A 12,996-nucleotide genomic window follows, 5' to 3' on the forward strand; every position below is an offset into this window, starting at 1 on the left:
CTTGGAGTAAGACCAAAACGGGCGCACTGAAGTCTGCCCCGCGCGGTTTTCTGCGCAGCGCGGTGGCCGGGTTGGGACGGCAGCAGTCTGCTCGGCCTTCCCCGGGGTTTTGGGCGCAGCTCGGGTTGGTGCCGCGTCGCCCAGATCCTCGTGCGCGGTCCCGGCGAAAGGCTCCCCGCCGCCCGAGCGCGGGCTGCAAGTGAAAGGGGGAGCCCGAGGCCCTCGGAGGCTTTGGGCCAAATCTGGGCTTTTATTCGCTCCCCAGACTGGTTGAGGCTGACTCTGTCCCTTTGCTGCAAACCCCCGCGCTCCCGAAGGGGGCGAGCGCTCGCCTACACCGGAGGCGGAACCGCGAGCACCGCGCGAGCCAGGCCCGGGGCCAGGACCTGACCTTGGCGGGCCCGACGGCTGTGGGCGCGGGCGGCGGTGGGAGGAGACAGTGTCGTTCTCCACGCCCGCCAGCCCCAGCTCCCGGGGCTGCACCCACCCCCTGCGGAGGCTGTCGGCCCGGGACCCCCACCCCCACCCCCCGGCTGGCTCCGCAGGGGCTGCAGGGCGGCGGGGTCACCGGCCTCCCCCGACCGTGCCTACCGCCCGCAGCCCGGCCTGGAGGACTGTTTGCTGTGGTTAATGATTGACCACCGACTACCGGCTTTCCGGAGCTGCGGAGCTCTGGAGGGCGGGCCGGGCGGCAAGTGCCAGGGAGCAGGAGCCGGGCCTCAGGGCAGCCAGTCGGGGTCGCGCCCTCCGCGCAGAGAGAAAGGGCCGTGACACCGGCACCACGTGCACCCTCAGAGGGCCAGGGAGGCCGGCCCGCCTTCCACCGCCAAATCCCCGCCTCACTCCGGGACGCACGTCTCAAAACCCCACCCCCAGGCCTCCCCTAGGGTGGATTGCTCCAGGAAGCTTCCATAAAAGCACCCGAAGTGCTAAATTCGCTTCTGCTGGGGAACTCGAATTGGAGGGAGTCCTGCGTCCAATCCCCTTCTGAGTTGCTGCCAAGAATTTTGAGCTCTGCTAAGAGGACAAAGGAAAGTTGAGAAGTCTTTGGACCAGGGGGCGCCGTGTACTCTGCTCTCTCTCTTGCATGGCTTCACACGGGGACTCCAGCAGTAACTGCTTCCATATCATTGATCATGACCATGTCCCCGAATTTGAGGTGGCCACCTGGATCAAAATCACCCTCTTCCTGGTGTACCTGATCGTCTTCGTGGTGGGCATCCTGGGGAACAGCGTCACCATTTGTGTCACCCAGGTGCTGCAGAAGAAGGGCTACCTGCAGAAGGAGGTGACGGATCACATGGTGAGCCTGGCGTGCTCTGACATATTGGTCTTCCTCATTGGGATGCCTATGGAGTTCTACAGCATTATCTGGAACCCTCTGACCACCCCGAGCTACCCCGTGTCCTGTAAGCTTCACTCGTTCCTCTTCGAGGCCTGCAGCTATGCCACTCTGCTCCATGTACTGACGCTTAGTTTTGAGCGCTATGTTGCCATCTGCCACCCCTTCAGGTATAAGGCCATGTCAGGACCCTGCCAGGTGAAACTGTTAATTGCCTTCGTCTGGGTCACCTCTGCCCTGGTGGCATTACCCTTGCTTTTTGCCATGGGTGTCGAATACCCCCTGGTGAAAGTGCCTGCTCACCGAGGCCTCACTTGCAACCGCTCCCGGACCCGCCACCACGAGCGGCCTGAGGCTTCCAACATGTCCATCTGTACTAATCTGGCCAGCCACTGGACCTTGTTCCAGTCCAGTATCTTTGGAGCGTTTGTCCTCTACCTGTTGGTCTTGATGTGTGTGGCCTTCATGTGCTGGAGCATGATGCAGGTGCTCATGAGGAGCAAACAGGGCCCAGTGGTGGGGACCAGCCAGCAGATGCAGCTGAGAAAGTCTGAGAGCGAGGAGAGCCGGACGGCTAGGAGGCAGACCATCATCTTCCTGAGTGAGTCCCTGTGTGGGTGACTTCCCACCCACCCACCTGAGCCATGTCTTGTGGTCCTGTTCACTGTGAAGTCTTCACCTAGACATGTAAACTTAAATTCATTGAAGCAGAGGTCACAGCAGAATGTAGAAGAGGGTATTCACCTTGATCTGGGTGTCAGGAGGTTTCTTCTCTATTTTTGGGGACTTTGTGATGCGTTATGGTGACAAGAACACCAGACCAAGAGTCAGTCTAGAAACAATATTTCTGTGACCTCAGAGCAAGTCATGCAAATTCACCTTGGATAAATGGGGATAATAATAGTGGGAAACGGAGGGAATGCAGGGCAGGTGAAAGTCCTCTGTGAGTTGGTAGTGCTGAAGATATAAACGGAGTACCTTGTCTCCTCTTTGTTCTGGACAGCCTGTTTCAGATAATTAGCTTGTGTTCCCATTTTTCTCTTTTGGAGAAAGCAGGCTGATGTCTTACTCCCCCTGGAGTTCTTACCAGAGCAGAGATATGCAAGGACTGTTTGGTCCAGAAAAATCCAACTTAGCAGATTTGTGGGTCTTTCTCTCTCTCTCTCTCTGACACAGGATCTCACTATGCATTTTAAGCTGGCCTTGAGCTCACTTGGTAGCCCCGGCTGCCCTTAAATTTGCAATGATCCTCTAGCCTCATGTTGGCTTTCCAATCTTTGTCACAGGGAATATTTCAAGAGAGTCCCAGGATCTGAAAGGTCCCAAAACTTTCAGAAGAGGGGCTTTGTCACTGCTTCTGGAGACAAAGCTTTACTGTAGACATATGACGTGTATGAGCAAAGGGTTTTTAAAAAATTATTTGTTAGCTAAAACAAGAAAAAAAATAATATCAAGGGTATGTGAGTGTGAATCGAAGAGAAGAGGTATTACAAATGTTTCTTGCTTCTCCTCTCTCCTTTTCTAGTGTGGTATGCCAGGAAAAAAGAATCATGCATGGTGCTGTTTGCTTTGGTGTGGGAAACCTGAGCGACTAGTTCCAAGGGCAGGAGTCAGAGGAGAAAATGGAAGGCATGTGGGTCTTTGGGTGTGTACCTGCGTGACTTCTGCTCTCAGGAGTGTTTGCATGCAGCTGACTTGATTTTAATCTAAGAGCAAAAAGAAAGCAGGAACTTGCAAACTTTGGTCATCTGTGCTGCAGCAAGGGCTATGCTGGGTAATTTATGTTTGCTTTTTATACAAGAGGAATTGGAAGCTTAGAGAAGACAGATCAAAATCTCATTAAGTGCAACTCTGGGATTTTTACTATGCTTTCCAGAGTGTCTGGCCATGACTTTTGTAGGTACATAGTGAAATGAAAATGAAATGAGGCAGGCCCTCCACAGACAAGGTGCTACCTAGGTTAGCCTGCTGGTGTTGTTGTTCTTTCTGGCCAGCTTCACTTGAAGTCACAGTAGGTAGTCAGGCAACGTTGTCTAGGGGCCTGGGAAGGACAATCAAACTGATATAGGAGAATGAAACTCCCAATCTACTAGATGTCTGGTATGAATTCATGCTCTCTAAAATCAAAGAATGAATTTTAGGAACAATGGAGGTTAAAAGTGGAATATGTTTATTGAGAGAAAGAAAGCTTCTGTCTGGGAGAGAGACAGAGGGCGTCCTGAGCGGGTTGCCAAGGACTCTGTCTTTTCTAGGGACTTTTATAGAGTAAAACCATGAGGTGAGATGGGTCCAAGATGGGTAAAAATGGAAATTCACAAGTTGGGCATAAGATAGAACAGAACTGTGGTCAACCAGTAAGATTAATTGCTCAGTGAAACTGATTAAATCCGGAACAAATGGGGAAGCCAGTTGAGTAGCAAGGAGGCATGCTTAACAGCAGTGACTCTTCCTGCAGGCGGTCGGGACAGTGACTCCTGACTTCCTCAGGTGATACAGATCCAGTTAGACTGTCACTCCTTAGGATGAGGGTGTATTTGCTTGATCCTTTGTCTTGAGATCTGGTCCACAGCAGGAGATGCCTGTCTCCTCCAAAGTCACAAAATGTTTGGTCCTGTGTAGGCTCCCTCAAGGGCCCAGCCCTGTCTGACTGCCTGTATTTCTAACTCACTCAGCTGCCTCTAATAAAACCATCTCAGTCTTTTTCATTGGCTGCCACCCAAAATACATTGGAAGAAATGGACATTACACTTGCTTAAAGATTGCATATTTGTGGAAAGGCTCTCTCTTTTGTGTCCTCTACCTACTTAGGCTTATCCTGAAGTGTTAGCTGTAATATACACTGCAGTGTGAATGATGGATTTCTCTCATTCATTCATTTGTGTATTTATTTATTTATGACTGCTGGGCAGTAAAATTAGAGGGTAAACAAGAATTGGGAAGTGGTTGCTTATAGTGGATACAAGCAGCTCAGGGGTACACTGCTCACCTAGCATGTGCAAGGATCTGGGTTTGATCACCACGACAGAAATCACCTCTCAGTCTAATTTAGCAATTAAGGTTGCCCTTGTCAAAGGAAAAATGTCTGAGTAGACATCTGTTCTTTTCCTAGTGGGTATTAAAATCTGTTGTCATTTGGTTGCATAAAATCAGAATGCAACAGATTTTGTTTAAGAGATGGACAGGGACAGGACCATGGAGATCACCTCCTTAGGTTAGTAATTGCTTGGAGTGGGTTTATTCTCAAGACAGCTCTCATCCTTTGCTCCCAGCTCTCTCCCTTTCTTATAACAACTATGTATTAATCACCCACTGTGCTCCCAGCATTCAGGTTGCTAAATGGAGTCAGTGCTCAATGTGTGAGGAAGTATTCATTTGTATTTAGCCCATTTCCTCCACAGTAGGTTTTCAAAGCAGCTCTTGCAAAAGTCCCCCTCTCCCAATGAGTTTCAAAGAGCTTTTAAAATAGGAACCTCCCTAATTAACTCAAGTTAGGAAATAAATTAATGGACCGAAAAGGAAGAAATCATGGTTCTGCATCCATCAGATTAATATAATGCAATTTACTTTGTGCATTTCATAAAACTTGTGCTTTGGGGCATTTTTAACCTAGAACAAGTGAACATATAAGTTGTTTACAAATTGCTGAATTTAATATAGTGATTTAGCTGTCTTTTTAGTATTTCATTTGACAGATGGATCAAATTAAAGCAAATATTTGCTCATCTCAAACGTTTTGAATTTAATGTGAAATGTAAATGACAACATAGCACAGGATGTCTTTGGAGTTAATGAGGTTAAAACAAAACCCAAGTGTTCCCCCATTTTTAAAACTTTTAACTTCTGTATAATGGAAGCAGAATTCACAAATCTACCCAAGATGAAGAAGCCCATGTAGAAAATGCCAAGTCTCCTTTCTTTATTTTTTGCTATTGTGCTCCAGATGAGCTGAGATGTTGGGCTGGAGAATAATGAAAACAAATTTGAAACTCTGGGCCAGGAAAAAGTGCTGAGACAGCTACTAGGTCTCAAGCAATCTGTAGGAGAAAAACATAATGCAGAAGTGCACATTCCTGTAAACATGAGGGCCTCTTCTTGTCCTAGGCCACTGCGCTGAGAAATCAGGCTGAGGGGTGTTTCCAGTTGCAAGGTTATGGCTTGTGTGGCCATGGAGATCCTTGACCAATGTCAGAACAGAGTTTATAGTCTGGATTTCAGTCTCGTCTGGAGAAAAGTCATTGGTAGATGTCACTTTTTGTCTCTTGGTTGTTGAGGGTGTGCAACACACAGGCTCTCCCAGACCGTGTTTTCCTCCCCATGTTTATCTTTCTAAATCTCAAATGCATCCAGCATCCAGGCCATGGACCTGTGGCTTTCTGTCGAATGTCTCCCATTCAAAGTGGAACAATGGGGGCAACAATAGGGTCGTTTCAAATTCATTTTACTAGGTAATACTCAGGAACATGAAAGGGTTGGGACTTTATTACAGCTACCTCCCATGGGGCAACAATTGGCTTCAACAGTAATTATGAGAAAGCATTTTAACAGATAACCTTGAAGCTACAAAATTAAAGGAGCATCATAAAAATTCTGATACTATGATAATTATCTTTTATATTCTGATTTACTGTCCTAAAACAGCAAAGGAAGGAATGACAGCTGATCGCAGGAATTGCCCATTTACTTGGGTTGCCCATAGGAGAATGTCTTAAATATGACCATCTCACATCACACGTGGGTAGAAAAAGGGTAAGAGTTGCCACTCTCAAGGGCTACATTTTAATATTGGTGGAGTGGGCCAGGAAAGGAGAACAAGATCACAATCCTATCACATCACAATTACGTCCTTTGGTTTTTTTTTTTTTTAATTTTTGTTTGTTTTTTTGAAACAGGGTCTTGCTATGTACTTCAGACTGGTCTCAAACTTGAAGAAATCCCCCTGCCTCAGCCTTCTGAATGTTGGAAATACAGGTGTGCACTACCGTGCCTGGTGTTATACTCCAGATTTAGAGACCAAGCCAAGAGGTTGAGGGTGAGAGCCTTCAAACAAGAAAGCCAACTGATATGTTGTCTATTAGGCTCTTTATCTAGAGCAATCAGTATCTGAAAAGTACTCTTAACAGTTACTCAGGACAAATCAAGTGTTGCTTTTTTTTCCTTTTATTGGTACCTTTGATCAAACTTGTGACCTTTGTACTTGCCAGACAGGGCTTGTGCTGCTGAGCTATAGCCCTGGTTCAAGTGTTGCTTGTTGAGGACATAATTTTTCTGCTGGAGCTATGCAATAACTTTTGTTTTTGATTTTCCCAGGAGGTTATGAAGAGGTCTTTCTCCCAAAGGCTTCTCATTTTTTTTTTTTTTTTTGCTATTTTCATCACCCATATTGAAGCACATGTTCTGTAGTCATTATTGTCAACATCCCATTCTGCCACTATTAATTTTTGAGACGAGGTCTTGCTAAATTGCCCAGGTTGGCCTCAAACTTGTGATCTTCCTGTCTCAGGCTTCTGGGTGTTGGATCTTTTTGGTGCAGTAAGAGGCAAAAGGAAAAGAGGCCTTTATTGAGGAAGTAGAGGAGAATGCACAGCTCACTGGGAATGTTCAGCTCACTGGCTTCCTCTGGCCCAGAGACAAAGGAAACTGAGGTATATATAAACTCTGGTGGAGTTTGGGGATGGGTGTTGGTGACATGTTAGGGACTGACTGGAGTTTTCTGGGGGGGTGGTAGAAGGAAAGAAAGAGGAAGTTGGAATCAGGGCCGAGGGGGGAGAAGAAGGAAGTGGTCATCAGAAAAAGAAGCTATTGTTTTGGCCTTCGGCCATGTTAGACCACCACCATGATGTTCAGCAATTTGCACTCTGGCAGAAACCTTTCATGGGTAGCTAGAATTATCAGTGTGTACCCCAATATCTGGCTTTATTCACTACTGAATGGTGTAATTTGGACAGACCTTCATTTCTCAGTGCTTGGCATTTGATCCATGTGTTTCTTCAGCTTCTTGTCCACTAATCATGAAATGTAGTACTTTGTATCCAAGCTATAACCAAGAATATAATTACTTTAAAAGCCAATCCCAGTATTTTAGTGTATAGCAAGGATTATGTGGAAATCATTGCCTTACAATATTTCTAAAAGTGCCATAAGAATCGTTTAATAGTTTTTCTTGACTAGTTTAAATATTGGTCTTACAATCATGATTTCACCATTAATTTTCCTAACAAAGGCCTTTACAGTTTGGGAAAGGATATGTCAACCCAATCTCTCACGGAAATATCACCAAATTAAATTAATGAGTTTTTAGTGTGGGATAGTATTTTGTCTCAAATGTTTGAATGTATCAGGAAAAGAGATTTGGCTCAAGTATTCAAATATTCTATTCTCTTCCCTTTAGAGATGTAGATGTGACTCTAATAAATAATATTTCATGTTTATTTTTATATTTATGATATCTGTCATAAATTGCAAATGTCCTGTGATCAGCCTGGCAGACAAATATGATAATGCTGCTTTATTTGTATAGTCAGGCTGTCTTAAAGATTTTATTTCTCTGTTGGAGAGATGCATAGTTCCCGAGGAAGGGAATAATGGAATCCCAGACCCCATTCATTAGCAAGCCTGTTCATCTGTCTTAGTTGCATGGCTCACGAGTGCTGCCAGAGTATAATCAGGCAGTAGAGGCCTTCACTGAGCAGAGTATTCAGCTTATTAATGCTAAAAGTGCTCTGAATAAAAGCCATTTGTGAATTGACGCAGCACACAGGAAGAATATGGAATTGGGAGTTAAACAGCCCTATTTTCCTACCTTAGTGGACAAGCTCCCGCAATTCACCACTTAGATGATCCTTCACACACTTGTATCTTTGCTTCTGTTGCCTTCTGTGTCAACTGACTCTCCCTTTCTACTCCTTAGATCCTTAGTACTGTAGAGAAAGGCTGGTCATCATCATCACTGCTCTACTTCTTATGATGGGATACTGGTCAGCTTCACCTAGACTTGCTGGATGGTGGACACTTTATCTTGCAAGCAATTTTTAAGAATGCCAAGTCACAGAGTATCCTTTGTGCTTTGGGGGTTTGTTTGTTTTAGGGATAGAGTCTCATTATATAGCCCAGGCTGGCCTTGAAGCCACAGTGATTTTCTGTCCAACCCTGACACACTAAATCTAGTTAATGGTTTCAAGGGCTCTTATATCCAATGAGGACTAGAATCTTGGGCATAAAACTGCCCAGGATACGCTGCCTGACCAGCATGTTGCATTCCATGGTCGCCTCATGTTAGTCTTCTTTGGATACCATTAAAAAAAAACATTGGCTGGGCAGCTTAAAACAACAGACATTTATTTTCTCACAGGTCTGGAGGCTGGACGAAGGAAGTAGGAAGGTGGCAGTATCTCCCCAGGGCTTGCATTTGACGGACTTCTCACTGCATGCACACGTGGCTGCTCTCCATGCATGTGTACTCTTGGAACCTCTTCTTCTTCTTAGAAGGCCAGGCCACCAGTCCAGTATGACAAAGGCCTAACCCTATGACTTCACTGAAGAGTAATTTTCCCCAAAAGGCCCCATCTCCAAATACAGACATATTAGGGGCAAGGGCTTTGACATACAGATTTTTTTTTGTTGGTGGAGAATAGAATTTAGTCCATAATTCTCCTCAATTACTGTGCTCCACTGGACCCCTCAGTTCTGCAATAGACATAGCTAGCCCTGCAGCCTTGGTGCACATTGTTTCTGCTTCCTAAAACAATTTCTTATCTTACTCCCAGCTCTCCAGCCTCACCTACTTTTACATGTTACTCTCTTCCTCCTCTCAGATCTCATGAGGAAGCTTGCTTCATCTTCTGACTTCATTAAAAGTCTCTTGGAACAGTATTCACTGTTGTAATTTGGCAGTCGGGTAGTATTTGATTGGCTTCTGTCTCCGTTTTATTCCTTGAGGGCAGGAGCTCTGCCTAATTCCACTCACCAGTGTACCTTCGTGTTAGCAGAGTGCCTAGCACATAGAAGGCGTTCAAGAAAAATTGGTTGACTGAATAAATAAATGAACAAATGTCAGTTTGGATAGGAGAAGTAAAGCTCTGTTTGCCCTTGGGCATATGCATTCCCAGTGGAAACTTAGTCCTCAAAAATGCCCTGGTTAGTCTGAAGCTAATGATGCTCTCTTTCAAAGAGATCCAATCCCATTGAGACCTCTTAAAAAGTCAGGCCATTGTGAAATACACTTAAAATTTGACTCCCCAAAGAAAATGACCAGGCTGTACTAATCACCCCTGGATAGTAGTTTTAACCGTATGTACTTATACCTGCCAGAAGTAGCCATGAACTGAAAGCGAGTCAGGTGATGCTTAGTAGTTTTCATTAAACAGCGCTCAGAATTTCCAGAGAGGCCTAGGACCTGTTAGCTTTGCTAAGCAATATGTTAATGCACTTGTACAACTCTTAAAAACAGTATTTTAGCAAACATTTTACCACTTTTTAGCAAGGGAGTATTCAGGATAATGGAAAAGGATCCAGCGGGGGTTCTATTTAAAAAATATTAGACCCAGGTATTCTTATTTCCCCCCTGCCTTGCAGTGACTAGGAGCCGTCTCCCTCAAGGCAGAGCCACAGGCTTATTGCCCCAGAGGAGGAAAAAATCAGGTACTTCCTGTTACAGGGGTGTTGCAAATCAGTTTTGGAAACAAAGGCTAGGTTTCTTGACGTCTTTAGCTGTACAATTCTTTTGAAAGTCAGGATTTATGAAAGAGGAGAAAGGATGGCTTTCCCTTTAATGTATCTGCTGGCCAGCTGGGGAGGGCAGATCGGTCAGTTTCAGATAAGACCATAACTAAAGGGTTTGAAATTCATCCTTGGAAGCCACTGAAGGGTAATTTTAAGGAGTAAAACAGCACAGTTCAATCTACAGTGCTGCCCCGGGAAGGCAGCATTTGTTGCACTGCAATACAGGTGTGGGGTTTTCACAGAGTGAGGAGGAGACACTTTGCATTGGAAGTTCCTCCTGTAGAGGAGCTGGTCTGGTGAGCTCTTGCCATTGCGCCAGTTCGCCAGTTCTTGCCTTTCCCAAGTCTTTTTGCTGCCACAGCTCTCCACGGCCAGTGCTTGCTTTTGCATAGTTCCTCATGCTTCCGTAGCATGGAAGCCCAAATTGATCTGACATAGCTTTGGCTTCGGTTAGTAGCTAGCTTTGAGGTGAGCAGGTCTAACTTGTTATTTCTATTGTACAATGGTTTATCCATTCTTCAGTGATCATCTCAAACTATTGCTTCTCTGAACCCTTCATGGACCACTGTAGTCCACAGTGATCTTCCTGTGCATGCTGCCCCATCTCGAGTATTTCTGAGAAGGTGGCACAGCTGTCTCCTGACTCTACCTGTAATTCCCTGTTATTAAGGACTTTACACACTCATCACGGTGACTGCTGTTTTTGGAATGTCAGGAAACCATCCAAACTGTGACCCTCAGGAAGCTATCTCAGTTGGCCCAAGGGTACAGTTCTTGGAGGGTGAGACTTTTTAGAGAAAAACTTTTGGAGATTGGACCTGTCTTGGAAGATCTAAGTAAGGCATGAGTTTATTGGGAAGCCCCTTAATCAAGGTTCAGAGAAGATTTGGTTTTCTATTACTTCATAGCAAATTATCACAAAGACAGTAAGCTTAAGACACCTATTTATTAATTAGGGTACAACATGGCTGGGATCTCTGTTCAAAGCCTCAAAGTGCATGCTGAATTATTTTTCTGGAGCTCTGGGGGGAAAATCCATTTCTGAACTCATTCAAGTCCTTATACCCTTGCTAGTTTTAAATTCCTGAATATTCCTTGAATGTTCTAATACGAGGTTCTCTCTATCTTCAAAGCAAGCAATAAAGAATGTTCCCTGGACTTTTAGAATCGCATTTCAGGAATTCAAAATTTGCCAATATAAGTCGCACTAGCAGGACTTTTGGAATCCAGGCTACCTTGTTCATGAAAAAGGAAACTAATACTGGACAGATTTAATACTTATCATCCTTTTAGTTGCTCCATCTCTTTATAGCCTGGCACTTAGTAGGTGCTGAATAAATGCTTGATGAATGTGTTCATATCTGGATGGCTTTGCCCCTTAGAAGGGTCTTCCTCTCCAGCCTGTCTCCTTAATTATTATTTAGCTTCAAATGGAAAAAGTAGTGGGAAAGGAAAGTCAACCACAGTGCTGGAAGTCAGGCTGACTAAAAAAAATCTCTGGGCTATCAAACTACCATTTTCTGATTTTAGGGTTCGTGCCAACTTAGAAATGTGACAGCATTTCCTGTTTGCACTTACTGTGTATAGCATCCATCCTGGCAGGCAGAGGGCTTTCCAGACATCCCCTCCCGCTGTTTTACACATCTCAAGGGTGGCTGCATAGTTAGAGAGCAGTGGTATTACCAGAACCTGTCAGACGGAGATCGGGAGACGAGGCTGCAGCTTGAAGTTGCTATTAGACTTGTTAACTGTCTAACTGGCTCTGAAGCCAAAAGCATGCAGACCTGGGAGTCGGGCCCAGTAGGAAATGATGAGGTTCACTGAACACATAGGGAAAAGTCATCCTCTTCATCTAATGAAAGGGAGGGAAACTGCCCTACCTTAGAAATAAAACATTCTGCATGGGGCACGTGAGCAGAATGAAGTCATTTGGCTTTATATGTTATAATTCTTTGGAAGACATGATATACTCAGCAGAAACACAGTTTTCTGGAAAATTTATGAGTCTACTTTTTTACATACTGCCATGCTGCAAAATTAAATATCATGTTGAAATGACAGCTGTGTATTTTCTATCTTTAAAAGACAGCTGATGGGTTGTCACTATTTGTCAAGTTCAAGTTTGTCTTGACAGGTGACAAGTGGGTCACCTGGGTGATTGAGGGTTGCTGTGTAGAGGATGAAAACCTCTATAGAAGAAGCCAGCCCTTCTGTTTCTTAGGCCTGGAATTTTCTTCCTTATTGTAAGCCTACTTCCACCAAGAAGGCTGCCTGGATTGCCTTCACCCTCGGCAGGACCCTCGGCAGCCCGTCTTCCTATTCCGTATGGAAGTTCACTCATCAAGTATTACTAAAACTTAGACTGTGAGTCATACCTACAGATCAAGATGTTGGTTCCTCTTTTTAGTAGGGGCATCAAAATATTGAACTGGAGCATTCCAGAAACTTTAAAACAGTGCTTGATAAATAACAAAAGCTAGAGACTATTTATGAAGCAAGTTAGTTCTTGATTCCGGAATTTTTAATAGAGCAGTTAATTGGCTATAACTCCCAAGATGTTGCCTCTCCCCTCCATCTTCACAGTGAGGTCTGTGAACCCGAAGCATTAGCATCCCCTGGGAAATGGTAAAATTGGATTCTAAGCTGCAGTCTAAGCAGCAGTCAGTGAGAACAGTGCCCTAATGCTGAAACATGAAATGAATGATCCACAACACTTGGTGGGGATTCTTTAGCTTCAAAAGACTAGGAAAGGATAAATTGGGAATGGTGAAACTCCCCAGACATGATAAGAGCTATCAGTTGTTTGTTGTGTGGTTTTAACAGGTAGGAATTTATTTTACCTGCTATGAATTTCCCATTACTTTTTTAAAAATTTTTTTTTTTTTTTTGGCTTTTTCATTTTTATCAGGGATCGAACTCACGACTGCCTGCTTTCA

At 44.8% G+C, this 12,996-nt stretch overlaps 1 protein-coding gene across 1 annotated transcript in view; it reads left to right on the forward strand.

The window, feature by feature from the left end:
- Positions 1–259: 259 nt before the first annotated feature.
- Positions 260–12,996, forward strand: part of Gpr39 (G protein-coupled receptor 39) — a 215,638-nt gene continuing 202,901 nt past the window's right edge. Inside the window, exon 1 of the mRNA XM_023561046.2 lies at positions 260–1,943. Within this exon, the coding sequence (XP_023416814.2) occupies positions 1,088–1,943 (856 nt within the window). The 5' untranslated portion in view covers positions 260–1,087. The remainder of the gene's footprint in view (positions 1,944–12,996) is intronic.

The sequence above is a fragment of the Cavia porcellus genome, unplaced genomic scaffold (assembly GCF_034190915.1).
Source record: "Cavia porcellus strain 051 isolate PalLab524CR breed Dunkin Hartley unplaced genomic scaffold, mCavPor4.1 scaffold_12, whole genome shotgun sequence".
Classification (NCBI taxonomy): domain Eukaryota; kingdom Metazoa; phylum Chordata; class Mammalia; order Rodentia; family Caviidae; genus Cavia; species Cavia porcellus.